This window comes from Prenolepis imparis, unplaced genomic scaffold, assembly GCF_030444845.1.
Source record: "Prenolepis imparis isolate NDT839.2.m4 unplaced genomic scaffold, iyPreImpa1.0 SCAF_3, whole genome shotgun sequence".
In the NCBI taxonomy this organism is placed as follows: domain Eukaryota; kingdom Metazoa; phylum Arthropoda; class Insecta; order Hymenoptera; family Formicidae; genus Prenolepis; species Prenolepis imparis.
The window spans coordinates 21437139-21452668 of record NW_028141161.1 but is presented as its reverse complement, the minus strand read 5'-3'; the positions used below and the strand labels follow the sequence as shown (position 1 = coordinate 21452668).

Sequence of the window (15530 nt, the reverse complement as noted above, 5' to 3'; positions counted from 1 at the left end):
TTATAAATAAAATGATATTGTGTTCATAAATGCAAACATTTATTTAACATAATATAATTAGTAATACATCCTTTTCTTTTTTTTTTTTTTTCTTATAAAAAGTAACCAAAATCGCTAAGCATACCTGACGTTCGGGTGAATCTGTGTATCCGTGTATTACAATAAATAATAATTCCGTTATCTTTGTATTTCGAGTATGAACTAATAATGTATCCGTTTATACAGTCTTCAAGGCTATATAAATCGCATACAATATATATAAAATTACTCGAAACAAAAAAAAATGCAAAAGTAAAATAAAAATAAAACTTAAATTAGAGTCAAAGTTCTAAAATTGAAATGAACGAGTTGCATGAAACATAATGTGTTTACACTTCTTTTGTATTAATTATGTTAAAACTTTTGTCAAACTTAATGAACTTAATGTTTATCCTAAGCGCCTTAATTTAATTGAAATTTTTAGACTAATCTCCTACAAGGCACTCTGTACGATCACAAGAGTAAACTCTTATAAATTACTTCGCTTCAGAATTACTACATTACCACCTTTGGGGACAACTAGAGTATGTCACATGTATTCTTAGAGTTAATATATCATAAGATATCTTTCTCTCTTAAGTTCCGTGCAAAAAGATGACAAAGCTATGACAAAGGGATGATTAAAAACTAAGTAAGATACTCTATAGACATATATACAGCATACTTGCTTGACATTTCTTCACAAATGACTAAGCAAAGTAATAAACACAAAGACCATGGACATACTATTTTGTGGAATTTAACTAAACCATGTTTACGTAGGATTGATTTGCGCGGTTTTCTTAAACCGAATCTATAGAAAGATAATAATTTGATCATGCAGCGTGTTTGTGATGCTAAAGACGAAGAAAGGGAGAGAGAAAGTAACCGTGCTTTACCGTCACAAATATGTCCCACTATAAATATGAACATGATCTGAATCATTATTTACAAACTAAAAATATAATAATTTCGCCGCATTTAGTTGTCTTCCTCTCTTAGTTCTGGGGGTGTCGTTATCTTTCTCTTAAATAAAAGGATGTGTGGTTCTGAAATCATTCATTAAAACAAATTTCTTATTAATTGTGCGTCAATATTAGAATAATGTAAATATTAGAAATGTTAGAATGATGTAAATGCATACCAGGCTCGTGAATCATGTAATGTACCCATCCTTGACTTTGCTGGACTCCAATGGCTCTCCATTCCTGCTCGGAGAGCAGATGAGTTCTCGGCACCAGTTTTACCATTTCTTTTGGCAAAACAACATGCCTATAAAGAATTTATAAAAAGAGACAATTAATGAAAAGAAAAAGAAAATATAAAAATGATAAATACACGAGAAAAAAATAACAAATATGCATAATAAATCTTCTAAATCTTTCTATAAAGATTTATCACACATATACGTACTATTATATACTATTTAAAATAAATTAAAAATTTTCAATTTTCTTTTTCTCATTTTAAAAAATGATTTACTAATTTAAATAAAATTTACCAATTTGTAAAATAAATTTTTATCAATTTGTTCTTGAAAAATTGATCATCGCATTGTGCAAGATGATAATTTCTAAATTCAATTTTGTTATTTTACTTTTACAATTAGTACAACAAACAAAAAAATATTTAACTCGTAACGCGATATATATAAAATTAATATTTAACTGAAAATATTTTCTCGAACTTTCATCTTATATAATTTTTATAGTTAAAACTTTAAATAGAAATTTGCGAATATACAGTACTATTATCTTCCCTTATTTTTTTATACACATCACGTCTGTCCTTCTTTTAATAGAAGATTTCTCGCATTAAAATGATAGTGTTTGCGCGAGAGAAAAAGTACATAGTACTATTTCTTCTTTATCCGAAAGCAAACCTATGAAGGTCAAGGAATCTGGAATCGTGACGAAGCGACGATCGGATCCATTTAAATAGAAAAAAACAACAGGGAACTTTCTCGATTCGGCCATTTAAACGATGCGTTTCGACACGCTGCTGACGAGGAAGACGAGGATGAAAAACACGAGGACGAAAAAAAAAAAAAAAGAAGAAGAGAGGAGAGAGAGAAAAGGATGAATCAGGCGCAGAGACGGCGTCGTCTCAGCCTCTCGTGGATGACGTAGGAAACGTCAAAATTCGCGAGGAATCGAGATGAGCGGGGGCTCCGTCCGGAGAAGGAGACAGAGGACGTAGAAGAAAGGGAATCCATAAAGGACTCCCTGCGTGCAGTACTCACCTGTATTCGTACTTGTCGTCGTAGTACTTGCGGGAATAATAGATGTTGTCCGACATCGTGTATGTATCGTCGATATGTATTCCGAGATCACCGACAGAGAGAGAGAGAGAGAGAGGACTCGGATTCGCGCTAGGGGACAAAAAATACACAATAAATACACGCACCGGGCGAATCTTGCGAAAAAGACCACTCGCGCTAGCGTGCATACGCTGTCTAATTTGAAAGTTTAACGGATATGCCGGTCGTCGTGAGCATGCGAGCAGCAAAGTCGACCTAACTGCGGCTGTCAAGAGAGAGACTTTCGCCGAGATATATATCTCTTTCGCGACGTCGTCGTACCGCAAAAATACTCGAAATGAAGATGGAGAAAAGGGATCTGGTGGTCGGCGATGAGGAGCGTCCTTCCTCTTGGTCGATCCCTTCGGGCTCCGAGTCCGGCGACTCCGCTGTTGACTCGCGTAGTCAGCTGTGGAATCAGCTGCGTCGCCGCAGCAAGATGGCGCGGCTGTCAAACGCATCGTCGCCGGAAGAGAGCGAGGTTAGGTCCTTTTCGTCCGATAATAATTATTTTTCCTATTCTCGTAACACGATGGAGAGATACTCTCGCGACGGTGATCGCAGATCGAGGAGGGGACACGACGACGATCGCGGACGTAAGGAGCGAACGTCGCGAAGGGATCGCGGTTACGCGGAATCCAGGAGATCCAAGACGATATCCGGACACAAAGGTGCGGAAAGGTGCAGCGAGGATTCTTATGCGGGTCGCGAATCGCGGAAGAAGTCTTCCAAGTATAAAAGCCGAAAGAGGTAGGTTTCTTTCTCACCTTTTCAGTTATTCTTCGATTCATTTTCTTCTGCTCTTTGTTTCACAATTTATATCGACGTGTTTTTCATTCAGGGAGTCGTCTTCATCGTCTACGTCGTCCATGTCATCTTCGTCGTCTGATACGAGCAAACCTAGCAACGGCTCGTCCACAGATTCATCCTCGAACTCTACAAAATTGTTGGAGAAACTGCAAAAGCAGCGGCAGAAACAGATCGACGAACGTAAACGCCAGAAGGAGCTGATGAAAGCGACGGAAACGCCAGAGGAGAAGCGCCTACGTCGCCTAAAGAAGAAGGAAGCCAAGGAACGCAAGCGTAAGGAGAGAATGGGCTGGGACAATGACTATTTACACTACACGAATACGGATAATCCATTTGGCGATGGCAATATTCTCTCCACTTTTGTGTGGTCGAAAAAATTGGGGAAGGAGGGTCTCCTCGGTGTGGGCAGAGAGGAATTGGAGATTCGTAACAGACATAAACAGGAGGAGACTAAGAGAGAGTTGGAGAAGGTGAAGAAGAGGAGGCAAGAGAGAGAATTGGAGCGGCAACAGAGGGAGGAGGAAATGACCATGTTGCAAAGAGGTAAAGAAGCTGCGCAACTAGAACAATGGGCTCGACAGGAAGATCAATTTCATCTCGAGCAGGCTAGATTAAGATCCCGCATTAGGATTCAAGACGGTCGGGCGAAACCTATCGATCTTCTTGCCAAGTACATCAGCGCGGAGGAAGAGGTCGACGCGGTAGAAATGCACGAGCCATATACATACTTGCGAGGTTTGCAAGTGAAAGATCTGGAGGATCTCATAGAAGATATTAAGGTTTACAAGGAATTGGAGAGGGGTAAAAATTTAGATTACTGGAACGATATAACAGTGATAGTAGAAGATGAGTTGCACAAGCTCAGAAAGCTGGAACGGACGGAATACGAAGTTGGTAAGAAGAGCGATTCTTTTTTTTTTTTGTTATTGTATATTTGTATTCTATATCTATATCACATATATTTCTTTTTTCAGCTGTTGGTAGAAGAGAAGGAATTCATGAATCAGTCGCCAAAGACGTTACGACTATTTTCAAGGGTAAAACTGCGACGCAATTGGAAGCTCTACAGTTGCAGATTCAGGCAAAAATTACGGGAAAGCCAGAAGGCGTCGATATCGGATACTGGGAAAGCCTATTGTCGCAATTGAAAGGTAAGAGAGATATGATTAATTTAGAAACATATTCAAAAACTGCAAATAATAATGCATGCTATTCACGCTAAGTATTAACCATGTAGCCCACATGGCGAGGGCACGACTTAGAGATCGACATCAAGAGAACCTGCGTAAGAAGTTGGAGGTTCTGATCGCCGAACAAGGTGTAGCCAGAGCAGAGAACGAGGCTGAGAGCTCGCAAGCGCAAGAAAACGAATCTTTAGTTAAGCAGGACGGGCCTTCCACGAGTACAGCTGTCGAGAAGAACGAAAATAGTCCAGAGTAAGTGTTCTCTCCTTCACATCGATTCTTTTTCCTAATTAAAACTTGATTCTGTTTCTCTCGATGATGATAAAGTAAACAATTGTCCCATATGTTTCAGTAATAATCAGGAAACTAATGCCGCCGATGATCTATTATTCGAATCCTTCCGCGAGTACGAAGCGGGCGGCTACTCGCCTACTTATATACTTTATTCGCAACTCGAGCCAGGTACGCTCGTTACACAGGAGAATGAGGACAGTCAGCGACTGGAGTACGCGAGGCAGCAGGTGCTCAGCACCGGCAGGAAGATTCAGAACGTGCTAACGAGCGAGGAGCAAGCGATGCACCGGGAGGCGCGCAAGGGCATGGGCTCGGACGAGGCGCAGTTCAGCGTCGAGTCGTCGCTGGAGGCGCAGATCTATCTCTGGTCCGACAAGTATCGACCACGTAAGCCGCGTTACTTCAATCGCGTGCATACCGGCTTCGAGTGGAACAAGTACAACCAAACGCACTACGACATGGACAATCCGCCACCCAAGATTGTGCAAGGCTATAAGTTCAACATCTTCTACCCAGATCTTATTGATAAAAATACTACGCCGGAATACTTTCTGGTAAGATACATACATACAGGCATACATATACATATATACGCATGTATATATCAATTAAATTGAAATATTTAAATAATTATATATATAAGAACAAAAATAGTATATATATAATACTATTCGTTCTTATATATTTCGTTCTTATATATATAAATTATTTAAATATTTTAATTTAAAAAAAATTATAGGATATAATTAAATATATATAAATATATATATATAATCTCTCTTTCTTTCTCGCGCGCGCGCGGACGTAAAATTATTTAAATATTTAATTTAATCGATATAGATGTCTCGAGAGTTAATTCTCGATGTTTAACTTTCAGACACCTTGCGCCGATAATAAGGACTTTGCTATTTTGCGGTTTCACGCGGGCCCGCCTTATGAGGACATCGCGTTCAAGATTGTCAACCGGGAATGGGAATATTCGTATAAACGCGGATTCAGATGTCAGTTTCACAACAACATCTTTCAGTTGTGGTTTCACTTCAAGAGATACAGATACCGCCGTTAATGTAAAATATGTATCATTATTTAATATCCATAATTTTATAGGTAAGCCTTGTATATATATATTATTTTATTATTGTACAACGTTACGGGCAGATTTTTTGATATTGTATTTATATATACAAAAATTAATACAGTCAAGATTTCTCTAGGAATATAGAGAGGGTATTTTTTGCTTAAACGGAACTGACTATACTGTTGTTGTTTTATGGCAAAGCGCGTTGGGCTGCCTTCGTGATTTCCGCGTACTTTTATCGCTCGCTCGAACAACTTCCGCGCGATGACGAGAACACACACCCTAGCGCGATGCTATAGCCGTTTTAAACGGTGGTCGTTGGATCGATTTTTCCTCTGCCACCTGTGTACTGTCACACAGTCGACCGCACACTTATACTCGTATATGTGTATGAGGAAGGTAAAAGCTGTGCGAAGTTAATGGCAAGGTAAAGCCGAGCCTCGCAGTACGCCGCGTAATTCGACGGCGAGGAGCTGCGCGTCGAACTCCGGAATTTCACTTCCGCTTTACGTTCACTATTAAGGATACACGATCATTCTTCGTCTGTGTTACGTGTGCGATTCGTAAAATAAAATTTGAAAAAAAAAAGAGGAACCACGTTTTCGCATTTACAACGAGAGTGGTGTAAATTAATTAAATTGTAATTACTTTGGCGTCGTCGTTAAATCAATTACAGTTATTAAGTGGACTTCTGTGTTTCCGATTCGATAATCGGTTCAATAGATTGTAATAAACGGAAATCGCTACTTATCGCTCGTGTTCATCGGGTGGAAAAGTACTATACATTTGTGACGTCAAGCCGTCGAGCAACTCGGATTCGAAGACAAAACGACACCCACTCGTGTGGAAAAGCAAAAGATCGCTCGAGCAGAATTTAGCGGGCGTCGGGAAATATTTTCCATCGCGAAAGTTTTCATGAAACACATGTCATTGATGATGAGATAAATTATAATATATTGTAAAACGTGATTTCTGAACGATGACATTTTTGAAGAAGAGCTTAATAGATTTTTAAATTTATTTCATCTCTCATAAATCGATGTAAAAGTGTTGGTGCAAATCGAAGGGGAAGTGAATTTAGCGTGACGAGAAATATATAATGATAATTCGCTTCGCGACACGAGCAGCGCGCGAATAATTCTGATATCCGCAATTTGTAAGATCACGAAATCGATAAAATACCCCATGAAGTGGAAGAAAGGACCGTGCGAATTTCTGTCGGAGAAAACGTTTCTCATACTAAAAGATGACTTGAAAATTTTGAAAGGTAATGTACTTCTATTACATGTATTATGTATTTTATCGCGTATTTTATCGCAAACTTATCGATGTACGTTGTACATATTAAACTGATGTACATTGATAAAAAAATCAATTTTTAACAAGCATACATCATATTTAAAATGTTTTAGCGGAACTCTACTCGCGATTGACATATCTAATAAAAAAAATTATAAATATTTCTTAAATAGAATGTTGAAAAAAGAATTCAAAAATTACAGGATAAATTTAGTTGATTGATAACGCAGAAAATATTTTTACGCAATATTATAAATAAATTTTTCAATAGAAATATTTTTTTCTAGTTTATATCTCTGAAATAGATTTCTGATTTTTTTATATCGATTTAAATATAAATGTCAATCTATTAAAAAAGTCAATATCCATTTTTTGAGAGAAACTTTTCTCACAATTGAAATAATTTTGTTAAAAGAAAAAATAATTTACATTATTATTATGTCCTAGTACATTTTTTCAATCTTATCAAGTTTATATCTTCCGATATCCAATTATCCAAACGTTAAATTATACTGTTTAATAATCCCAGTATATATTAATCTGAGATCTTTAAAAGGGGGGAAAAAAAAACAATTATGAGAAATTTTTTACAATAATTATGGCTCTTCTCTAATGGATATTAACTGATGTAACGCGCGTAACGACATCGTAATCGACAGAATATCTTTTGAACAGGTGCGACCAAGAGGACGACGGCGAGAAATGCGGCGAACAACACCGGCACTTGGCCGCCCAAGATAAAACGGACGGACGGGTTCCGCGCGGAAGAGCCGGAGAGGCCGAAGACGGCGAATCTCGCGCGGCCGAGCGTGTTGGACCCCGCGCTGGTAGATAAGCTGGACATGTCGCTGCTGAGTAAGGAGCTGCTGTGCGACTCGATGACGCGTTTCCACCAGTCCACCCTGAACAAGTCGGTCAGCGGGGACACGACGTCCGCATCGTCTTCGTCGTTATCGTCATTGTTATTGGTACCGTCGTCGTCATCGGCGACACGACGACGTCGCCGCCGAAGCGCCGCCGTCCCCGCCACGTCAACCGCTTCGTGGTCGTCCCGCGAAGACGCTCCAGTGACGCACCGCCAGCGACGGAGTTTCGAGCAGATCCGCGAGCCGAGTCGTCAGATGGAGGAGGCCGACCGATTGCGATCGCCCACCGGAGGTCAGAAGATCACGTCGCCCGCAGCCCCCGTGACACGGAACTCCGATGTCCGGAAACTCGACGCTAATAATAATAGGTGATCTGATTAATAATCGATTATTATTTATTAAATATAGAGCTATTTATTTTTCGCGAAAATAAAAAATTGAATTTTTTTTAAAAGATAATAAGAAAATTTTTCAAAAGTTTCTATATAATACATTATGTGTGTGTATCAATAAACCTAATTTGCACATTAAAAAAAAATAATATTTAAAAATTAAACTGTAAAATAAACTACAATTTAGAAGGAGGAGTTATCGAATTAAAATAATATTCGATCGAATCGCTGATGTAAGTAAAACTATTGTAGAATACGCTCGCGCGAATGTACATTTCTGCGGAAATAAGTTATTGATACCGTGCTAGATGTTGGAAGTAATGGCTCTATATAAGCCGAAATAACTACTTTACTCCTTTCTCTTTACTGTATTCTGCAGATATATCAAAAGTAACAGCATTTTTCATAGTGCTCTACATTCTCTTATAAAAACTTCTTTCAGTAGAGTATTTTCAAACTTTACTTTAAAACAAAATATGGAAATAATAAATAAAAAATAAATTATATTAAAATCATTAAAAAATATCGAATATTCACGTATAATGGGTAATTGGAAAAAACTTGAAAAAAAGTCATGAATTATCCTCGAAAAATAATTACAGTATCAATTTAAAGATCTCAATATTAAATACTGCATTCGCATCTGATGACTCAACTAAAACTACTTACATCTGTATCTATTTGTGCGAATTAGAAATGGTCCTCCCAAAGTGCTGTCCACGGTGAAGAAGAAGAACTCGCGGGCTGGTTTGCCGAGCGATCTGGAGATATTCACCGCCGCCGCGTCGTCGACGAGGAGCGCTCCGGAGCCCTGCAAGACCTGCGGTCGTCCGGATCAGCCGGAGAGATTTCACAGTCATCCGAAGGGCAGTCAAACCAAGATCAAGGACATCCCGACGTCGACGCCGACGCCGACGTCGACGATGAAGCCGAAGCCCGCGGTGCCGCCGGTGCCCAAGTCTATCCAGAAGCCGGTGGCGTTGAACTTTCGCAGCGACCGGAACAGAAACAGATCGGACGAGAAGATCGAGACGAGGCCGGTCGCTTCTCAGGATCCTTCTGCCCAGGACTCGGGCCGGCAGGTCAGGTCGTCGTCCACGAAACGGGGCCCCAAGACGGTCACGTGCTACATTTGTGGCCGGGAATTCGGCACCGTCAGTTTCCCCATCCACGAGCCTAAGTGCATGGAGGTAAATGGCTTTAATCGTCACATCTTAATATAACGCATTAATTTATAAATATATAAAACATGACATAAAAAAGGCTGATAAGAGCCAGAAAAAATTTTATCACATTATTGTACGCGCGCAATAATTATATAAATTAATGTATCAAATTAATGTATCAAAATAAGTATAGAGAAATTTAAAAATAATTCTATTGCATCTGATATCTGCCTGACTCTTATACCAGTTCTTTTTATATTGTGGTTTGTATTTACATATCAGAATCTTTTCGATCTATTAATTATATAATTATTGCATACAATAATGCGATAAAACTTTTCGTAAATTTAATTTAATCGAGAAGATGGAAAAATAAGAAGCTAAAACACATCGCGCGAATCGTATAATTAAACAACTATGAATAAAAATCTCATTCCTATCTCTTTTATAGTTCACAAATTATATAACTTAATTCAGAGCCTTTTAAAATAGAGAGTTAGAGCGATTAATCGAGAAATAGTCGTGGAATGTCCGAGTAAATTCCACACTTTACGTGTGACATCCGCGATTTCGCGATACAGAAAGTTTATAATATAATAGCATCTCACGACAATGCGCACATGTAATAAGTCAAGGCCCTTTTGCAAAATCGATGGCGCGGCTCGTTTGCACGGCATCGAGCTCGATATCTCACAGATGCAGATTCGTGCGATGTGTCGTACCATAGGTAACTATAGGTAACTATAATAACGCACTATATAAGCGATATCGCTAATTTGCGCGTTCTCTTATACGGAGTGTCTCCGATCGATCAACCGACCGACCGACCGACCGCGTTTCTCTTCCGTAATGATGGAACTTATTTAGAAAAGCATCCATATCTCTCGCATTTGTGCGCACAAGTTTAGCGCCGGGTGACGCGTTAATGATGCTATCCGATCCTTATATCTTTCTCGCGTTATTTGCTCATCCGCGATCCGATCAGCAAAATTCACGTTTGTACAGTCACTCGATAGGCATATATATATATTTTTTGAAATGATAGACATTAAGAAACACGTTGTATGTCAACCCTCAACAGCAATGCCAATGTGCTGCAATGTAAAATCGATACAACAGCATGTCGCATATAAATCGTCGCATAAGTCGTCGCAAAAAATTTGTTGCAGCTTTTTTATTAAAAGAAAAAATTTCTACGTTTATTCAAGAATTTAATTTAATAATTAAAAATAAAATTGATTCATTTATTTATTATAATATTGAATAATTATTATTTTTCTATATTATTTCATATATACACACTATATATATATATATATATATATATATATATATATATATATATTTATTTGCTCAATAACTATTTGTTATTATGCTACTTTTGCTTGACTTATGCGAATGTCTCTATTGCAGAAATGGGATCGCGAGAATAATTTGCTGCCTCCGTCTCAAAGACGACTCAAGCCGCAAAGACCTGTGGTCGACGTCGAACACAACGATTGGAACGCGGCCGCCTGGGAACAGAGTCAGGTAATTACTCTTTCTTAATTAACATCGCAGCGTTAAGAAGATATTACGATTATTATCTTTGCGCGAGAAGCTCACCGCGCCATTTCCGTTCGCGCTTCATTAATCTTGTCTAATCGGGCGGTGACGCAATCCTAGTTGACCGATGATGCGAGAAGCGGATTTATAAGATGCGCAGACGGAGATTCAGAAACACATTTCGTTTCTAAAAGATTTCGAAGAATCAAATATCGAAATTATAAAAATAAATACTCGAATTTTAAAATACATTCAACTCGCTTTGTGTCTAAAGTTGAGTTATAAATCATAATGAAAATATGTGTCGCGATGTTGTGTGAAGATTTCGTGCCATTTGTAATTTTTTGAGTGCAGAATTCTAACGTGGAATATTAAAGATTGCTCTTTAACATCTCATATGCATATAACTCGCACGAACGCATACGAAATGAGAATCATCCAAGCTTTGACGATTAACGAACATTTGCGTAACAAATCAGAATTCTGCAATTATTAATTGAATCGCCGGCATCTACTATAATGTGTTAAATAATTTATCAATCTATTTCTTTAGCTAAAGTATAATATATATTTAAATGTGTACTTGATTTTCGCGATTTCTATAAATTATAAATAATCAATATTGGATTTTTTTATTACCGCGAGTATAAAAACTGTTCTATTCAATCAAGTGCGATATTATTTGAATATCTTTTTTGTGCAAAAATTTTTTAAACAGAATTTGACGCTTTTTACCTTTTTTTTAAATGATGATCAAAGACACGAGAATCCGGATTTTTTTCAGGAGCAATTAGTTCCGTGCGCAAAGTGCGGAAGGACATTTTTGCCGGAACGACTGCCGATCCACGAAAGAAGCTGCAAGGCTGCACCGAAGGTACTGAAGCTTTTCTTCAATAATCTTCATATTTTATATTTCCTTCTCATCGTTCGTGTTTCTCCAGAATAACGAACGACTGGCCACACCGTCGAACGGGCGCAATGTTATGCCGCCAACTGTTGCCTGTCAGATTTGCGGACGAAATTTCGGCACCAGAAGCATCAAGATCCATGAGCCTCAGTGCAGCAGACGATGGCAGATGCAGAACGATTCGGCGGAAAGCGAGCAGAAAGATCAGCTGACTGTCCAAAGGCAAAAATCGGCCGGAAACCAGGGAGCTTCGTATCCGGTGAGTCCTTACAGAAGAAAAGCATGTAAGCGATTAAACCTTTGTAGTCAACCTCGTGTCATCATATATATCTTTCGTACAAATAAATTTCTCTTAGATCGGTCATTTTTTTCAATGTTTTAATATTTAAAACGAATTATTTTTGTATAACGACTCTGTATATATAAACGATCTTGTCTCTGTCATTTTTGCGAAATAAAATATTCTTACTTTACGTTACGTGATTGTGTTGCGTGCGAAATAAAGCAAAACTTGCGATTACGATTTCAATGAAAGAGAACGTGCAAATAGCAAGTTTTTTTGGACGAAACGTTTAGTAGAAGATAAAAAGAAAAGAAGAAGAAGACGTAAACAGCTTGATTTTAGGATTTAACGCATAAGAGGACCGTCACGTGTTACATTTGCGGTAGAGATTTCGGGTCCTCCAGTATCGCCATTCACGAGCCGCAGTGCTTGAAGAAATGGCACGCCGAGAATGACAAATTGTCGCCGTCACGAAGAAGAAAGGAGCCGCAAAAACCCGACGTCATATACATACGTAAGTCAATATTATCTCACGCATATATGTAAATATAACATAAGGAAAAAGTGTCGAAAAAGTCATCGGAAGAACGTGCAACTAAAGTACGCACATTTAAAAAAAAAGAGTTTAATATTTGAACAAGAGACTGATTTAAAATTTGCAGCACTTTCTATTTAAATATGAAAAATTAAACTTTCAGAGAATGGCGAGAAAGAAAGTATATATTAATTGTTTCGTAAAAATTACGATTAAATATTTCAACGGCCAGAGAGAAGAGCGTATGTGTTTTTAAATATATATATTAATTTTATTCTCTTTCAATAATCAAAATAAAAGTATTTGTCTGAAAAAATAATAATACTTAAAATTGATTTTTTCCCAAGTATTCATAATTGTTTATTCGATATGTAATACGTTTGCCCTTTTGCAAACACACATTTCTGTCTTACCTTGAGATTCATTCTGTCCGCTGTCAGGGTCAAGAGTAATATGTCAAGTACTTAGCGAATCAATCGGTTACCAAAGCGATTACGCGTGCATGTATGATGTATGAATCCGTAATGCGTTCGTTTATGCACCGCCATGGAATGGAAGTGGGTGTAGGCCTGATTTACTGTACACCGCAGATTATTCCTGGTCAAAAGTGCCGCCTACAACGAATCAATAATTCGTGTGACGGAAAAAAATAGCTTCTCTTCTTAATTTACATACAAAAAGAAAAACGTAATTCCCGAAATAAGAATTTGAAAATTCGAAAACGTCGCGAGTGCAAAAGAAAAGGAATTGCCACTGCTTTTTAAAGTTTAATTAAAAATAATATATAAAATATTAAAAATATTAATAAAATATTTTATAATAAAATATACCTATATATATTATATATATAATATATATTATTAAGTCTACATCTTTTCTAAAGAATTTACTTCGACGTTAATTTGTTGGAAGAAATCGACTTACGAGTACCTTTTTAAGATTTTTCCTACACTTTTCAAGATACGATACAATCGGCAATGACGACTTCACTGTTCGCAGAAGATTCTTCTACGGGAAATGTGGTGGTCGATCAACCGGCGACAGCGGAGGCCAATTGGATGACACATCTGAGCCAGCTGGTGCCATGTAAGCGTTGTGGAAGAACCTTTAATCCGGACCGCGTGAACATTCACGAGAATAGCTGTAAAGGAAATCGTTGAGGGTTTATTACACTGCGATTTTTGCTCTTTGTTTAATTTTAGAGATCAATTTTTCGGGTGGACATATAAATAATCTAATTATATGAACATAAAGCAGTAGAGCATATAACAAATCGCTATATCTTTTTTCTATAGAAGTGATTCTCATCTGTGTGTTTTTATATGAAGACTAAATATTATAAAATATTAGCTCGCGACTTTTTTAACATATAGTGTGTCCATATACAGATGTTCGCAGTTCTATTTAACTTTTACTTCAATTTAAGTTTGCATTTATATACGTATAATATCAATTCCCCTTATAATTTCTCAAGCAAACGTTTAAACTCTGTAAAAGTGAGCTTTAGTTAACAATAAGAGACTCAGATATATATATGCAACATTTGACGTGCACTTTGCATGTGAACACGAATATAACATTATTTAGACACTGTCAATAGGTGATGTTGTAATTATACGCATATAACGCACGTTATATTTCTCAGACAACAAAAATTAATTATCTCTACATAATAATGTATATATTATATATATAAAGACGTCTTGGAATTACTCCAGTTCGCGAATTTTCTTCTGTTAAATTGACATTATCTTAGGGAAAATATTGAAAATATTTCATCGAGCAATTGATTTACACACAGAGTGGCTTTGTAACTGATTCAAATAAAAAAATTTTATAAAATAAAATTTATTCAAGAAAAAGAACTTACCAAAAAATAATATTTTAAATTCTCAGCGGGAATCATTTCGATTCGACAAAACAATGGTTGTAGTCGCTTGTACAGAATATATATTTTTCTTATTGTAGAAATGCAAACTATATTTTTTTCTCTTTTAAATCTATATCGATTATAATATAATCGATTTCTCGAAACATTTTACTCTCTGTAGATGGCGGCAGGTACAAGAGTGCTTTTTGAAGTGCGTTCTAAAACTCTGGAAATGCAAGCAATAGTGCATCTATAACCTAACCAATCACGTAGCTGCACAGCTAACAATGAGCGAATTGTCCTAAAACATCCAATGCAAGACAATAAGAGATCATGGAAGATTCATGTTCTGATCGACAATAAGAGAGTTATTTTAGAGTTTTTCAAGAATCGGAAATGTTATTTTAATTAGAATTCACGGAAATGTTACATTAGTTTAGAATCCACATTTTCTATTGAATATAAAAATTATATGTCAAACATCAAACTGGAAATACATAAAAAAACTTAAATAAGTCGAACATTCTCGAGAAAAGAGATTAGATTAATGAAAATTCTCGATTATAATTGGTCGATTCGCTTTTATCATTTAAGACTTCTGTACGTTCTCGATTTGAGACGAATAATAGTTAATCTTATCATTACTACGCGTCATATGATAAGTGTTTTCATGTTTTCAACAAATATTTTTAAAATAAGAGAAGATTATGATTAAATATCGCAAATTATCTCTTACCACCTGATATATATATATTGTGTATTCTGCGTAAAAGAGAAATACAAGCCAAATCCGATCGTTGAGTCGCAGCTTCTCGCATTTTTCGAATTAATTAAAAGAAGAAAACTTGTAGGTTACAATAAATTAGATCGTTACGAAGATGAAAGAGAGAACGAGCGAACATCCACACGCGCACCGCAAAAGTGCAGCTGCAAGTTCCGATCATTCGAAATATCGCGTGGCGCGCCTGCGCAGAAGGCGCCGCG

General features: G+C 37.1%; 2 protein-coding genes and 1 long non-coding RNA gene across 5 annotated transcripts; 1 reads left to right on the top strand and 2 right to left on the bottom strand.

The window, feature by feature from the left end:
• Positions 1–22: 22 nt before the first annotated feature.
• Positions 23–2520, bottom strand: Cks30a (Cyclin-dependent kinase subunit 30A). Its single transcript, XM_083034240.1, has 3 exons — positions 2261–2520; positions 1163–1290; positions 23–1067 (listed from the first exon to the last, which is right to left on the bottom strand). The coding sequence occupies exons 1-3, from the start codon at positions 2464–2466 to the stop codon at positions 1000–1002; spliced, it is 402 nt and encodes a 133-aa protein (XP_082890366.1). The 5' UTR covers positions 2467–2520; the 3' UTR covers positions 23–999.
• Positions 2521–2748: 228 nt separating this feature from the next.
• Positions 2749–14504, top strand: Cactin (cactin, spliceosome C complex subunit). Its single transcript, XM_083034241.1, has 12 exons — positions 2749–3067; positions 3159–4021; positions 4102–4278; positions 4365–4563; positions 4664–5164; positions 7731–8216; positions 8935–9430; positions 10820–10936; positions 11736–11825; positions 11893–12117; positions 12484–12655; positions 13676–14504. Exons 1-12 carry the CDS (start codon positions 2757–2759, stop codon positions 13834–13836), a joined length of 3798 nt encoding a protein of 1265 aa, XP_082890367.1. The 5' UTR covers positions 2749–2756; the 3' UTR covers positions 13837–14504.
• On the bottom strand, positions 8076–15483 carry LOC145934045 (uncharacterized). 3 transcript variants are annotated; one of them, XR_014424980.1, is made up of 7 exons: positions 15283–15483; positions 14547–14847; positions 13607–13817; positions 13090–13290; positions 11687–12124; positions 8910–9416; positions 8076–8203 (listed from the first exon to the last, which is right to left on the bottom strand). It is a non-coding gene; the product is annotated as an uncharacterized LOC145934045 (long non-coding RNA). The 3 variants fall into 3 exon arrangements; XR_014424981.1 differs by lacking the exon at positions 14547–14847 and having other exon boundaries at positions 15283–15482; XR_014424979.1 differs by lacking the exon at positions 15283–15483 and having other exon boundaries at positions 14547–15271.
• Positions 15484–15530: the final 47 nt, after the last annotated feature.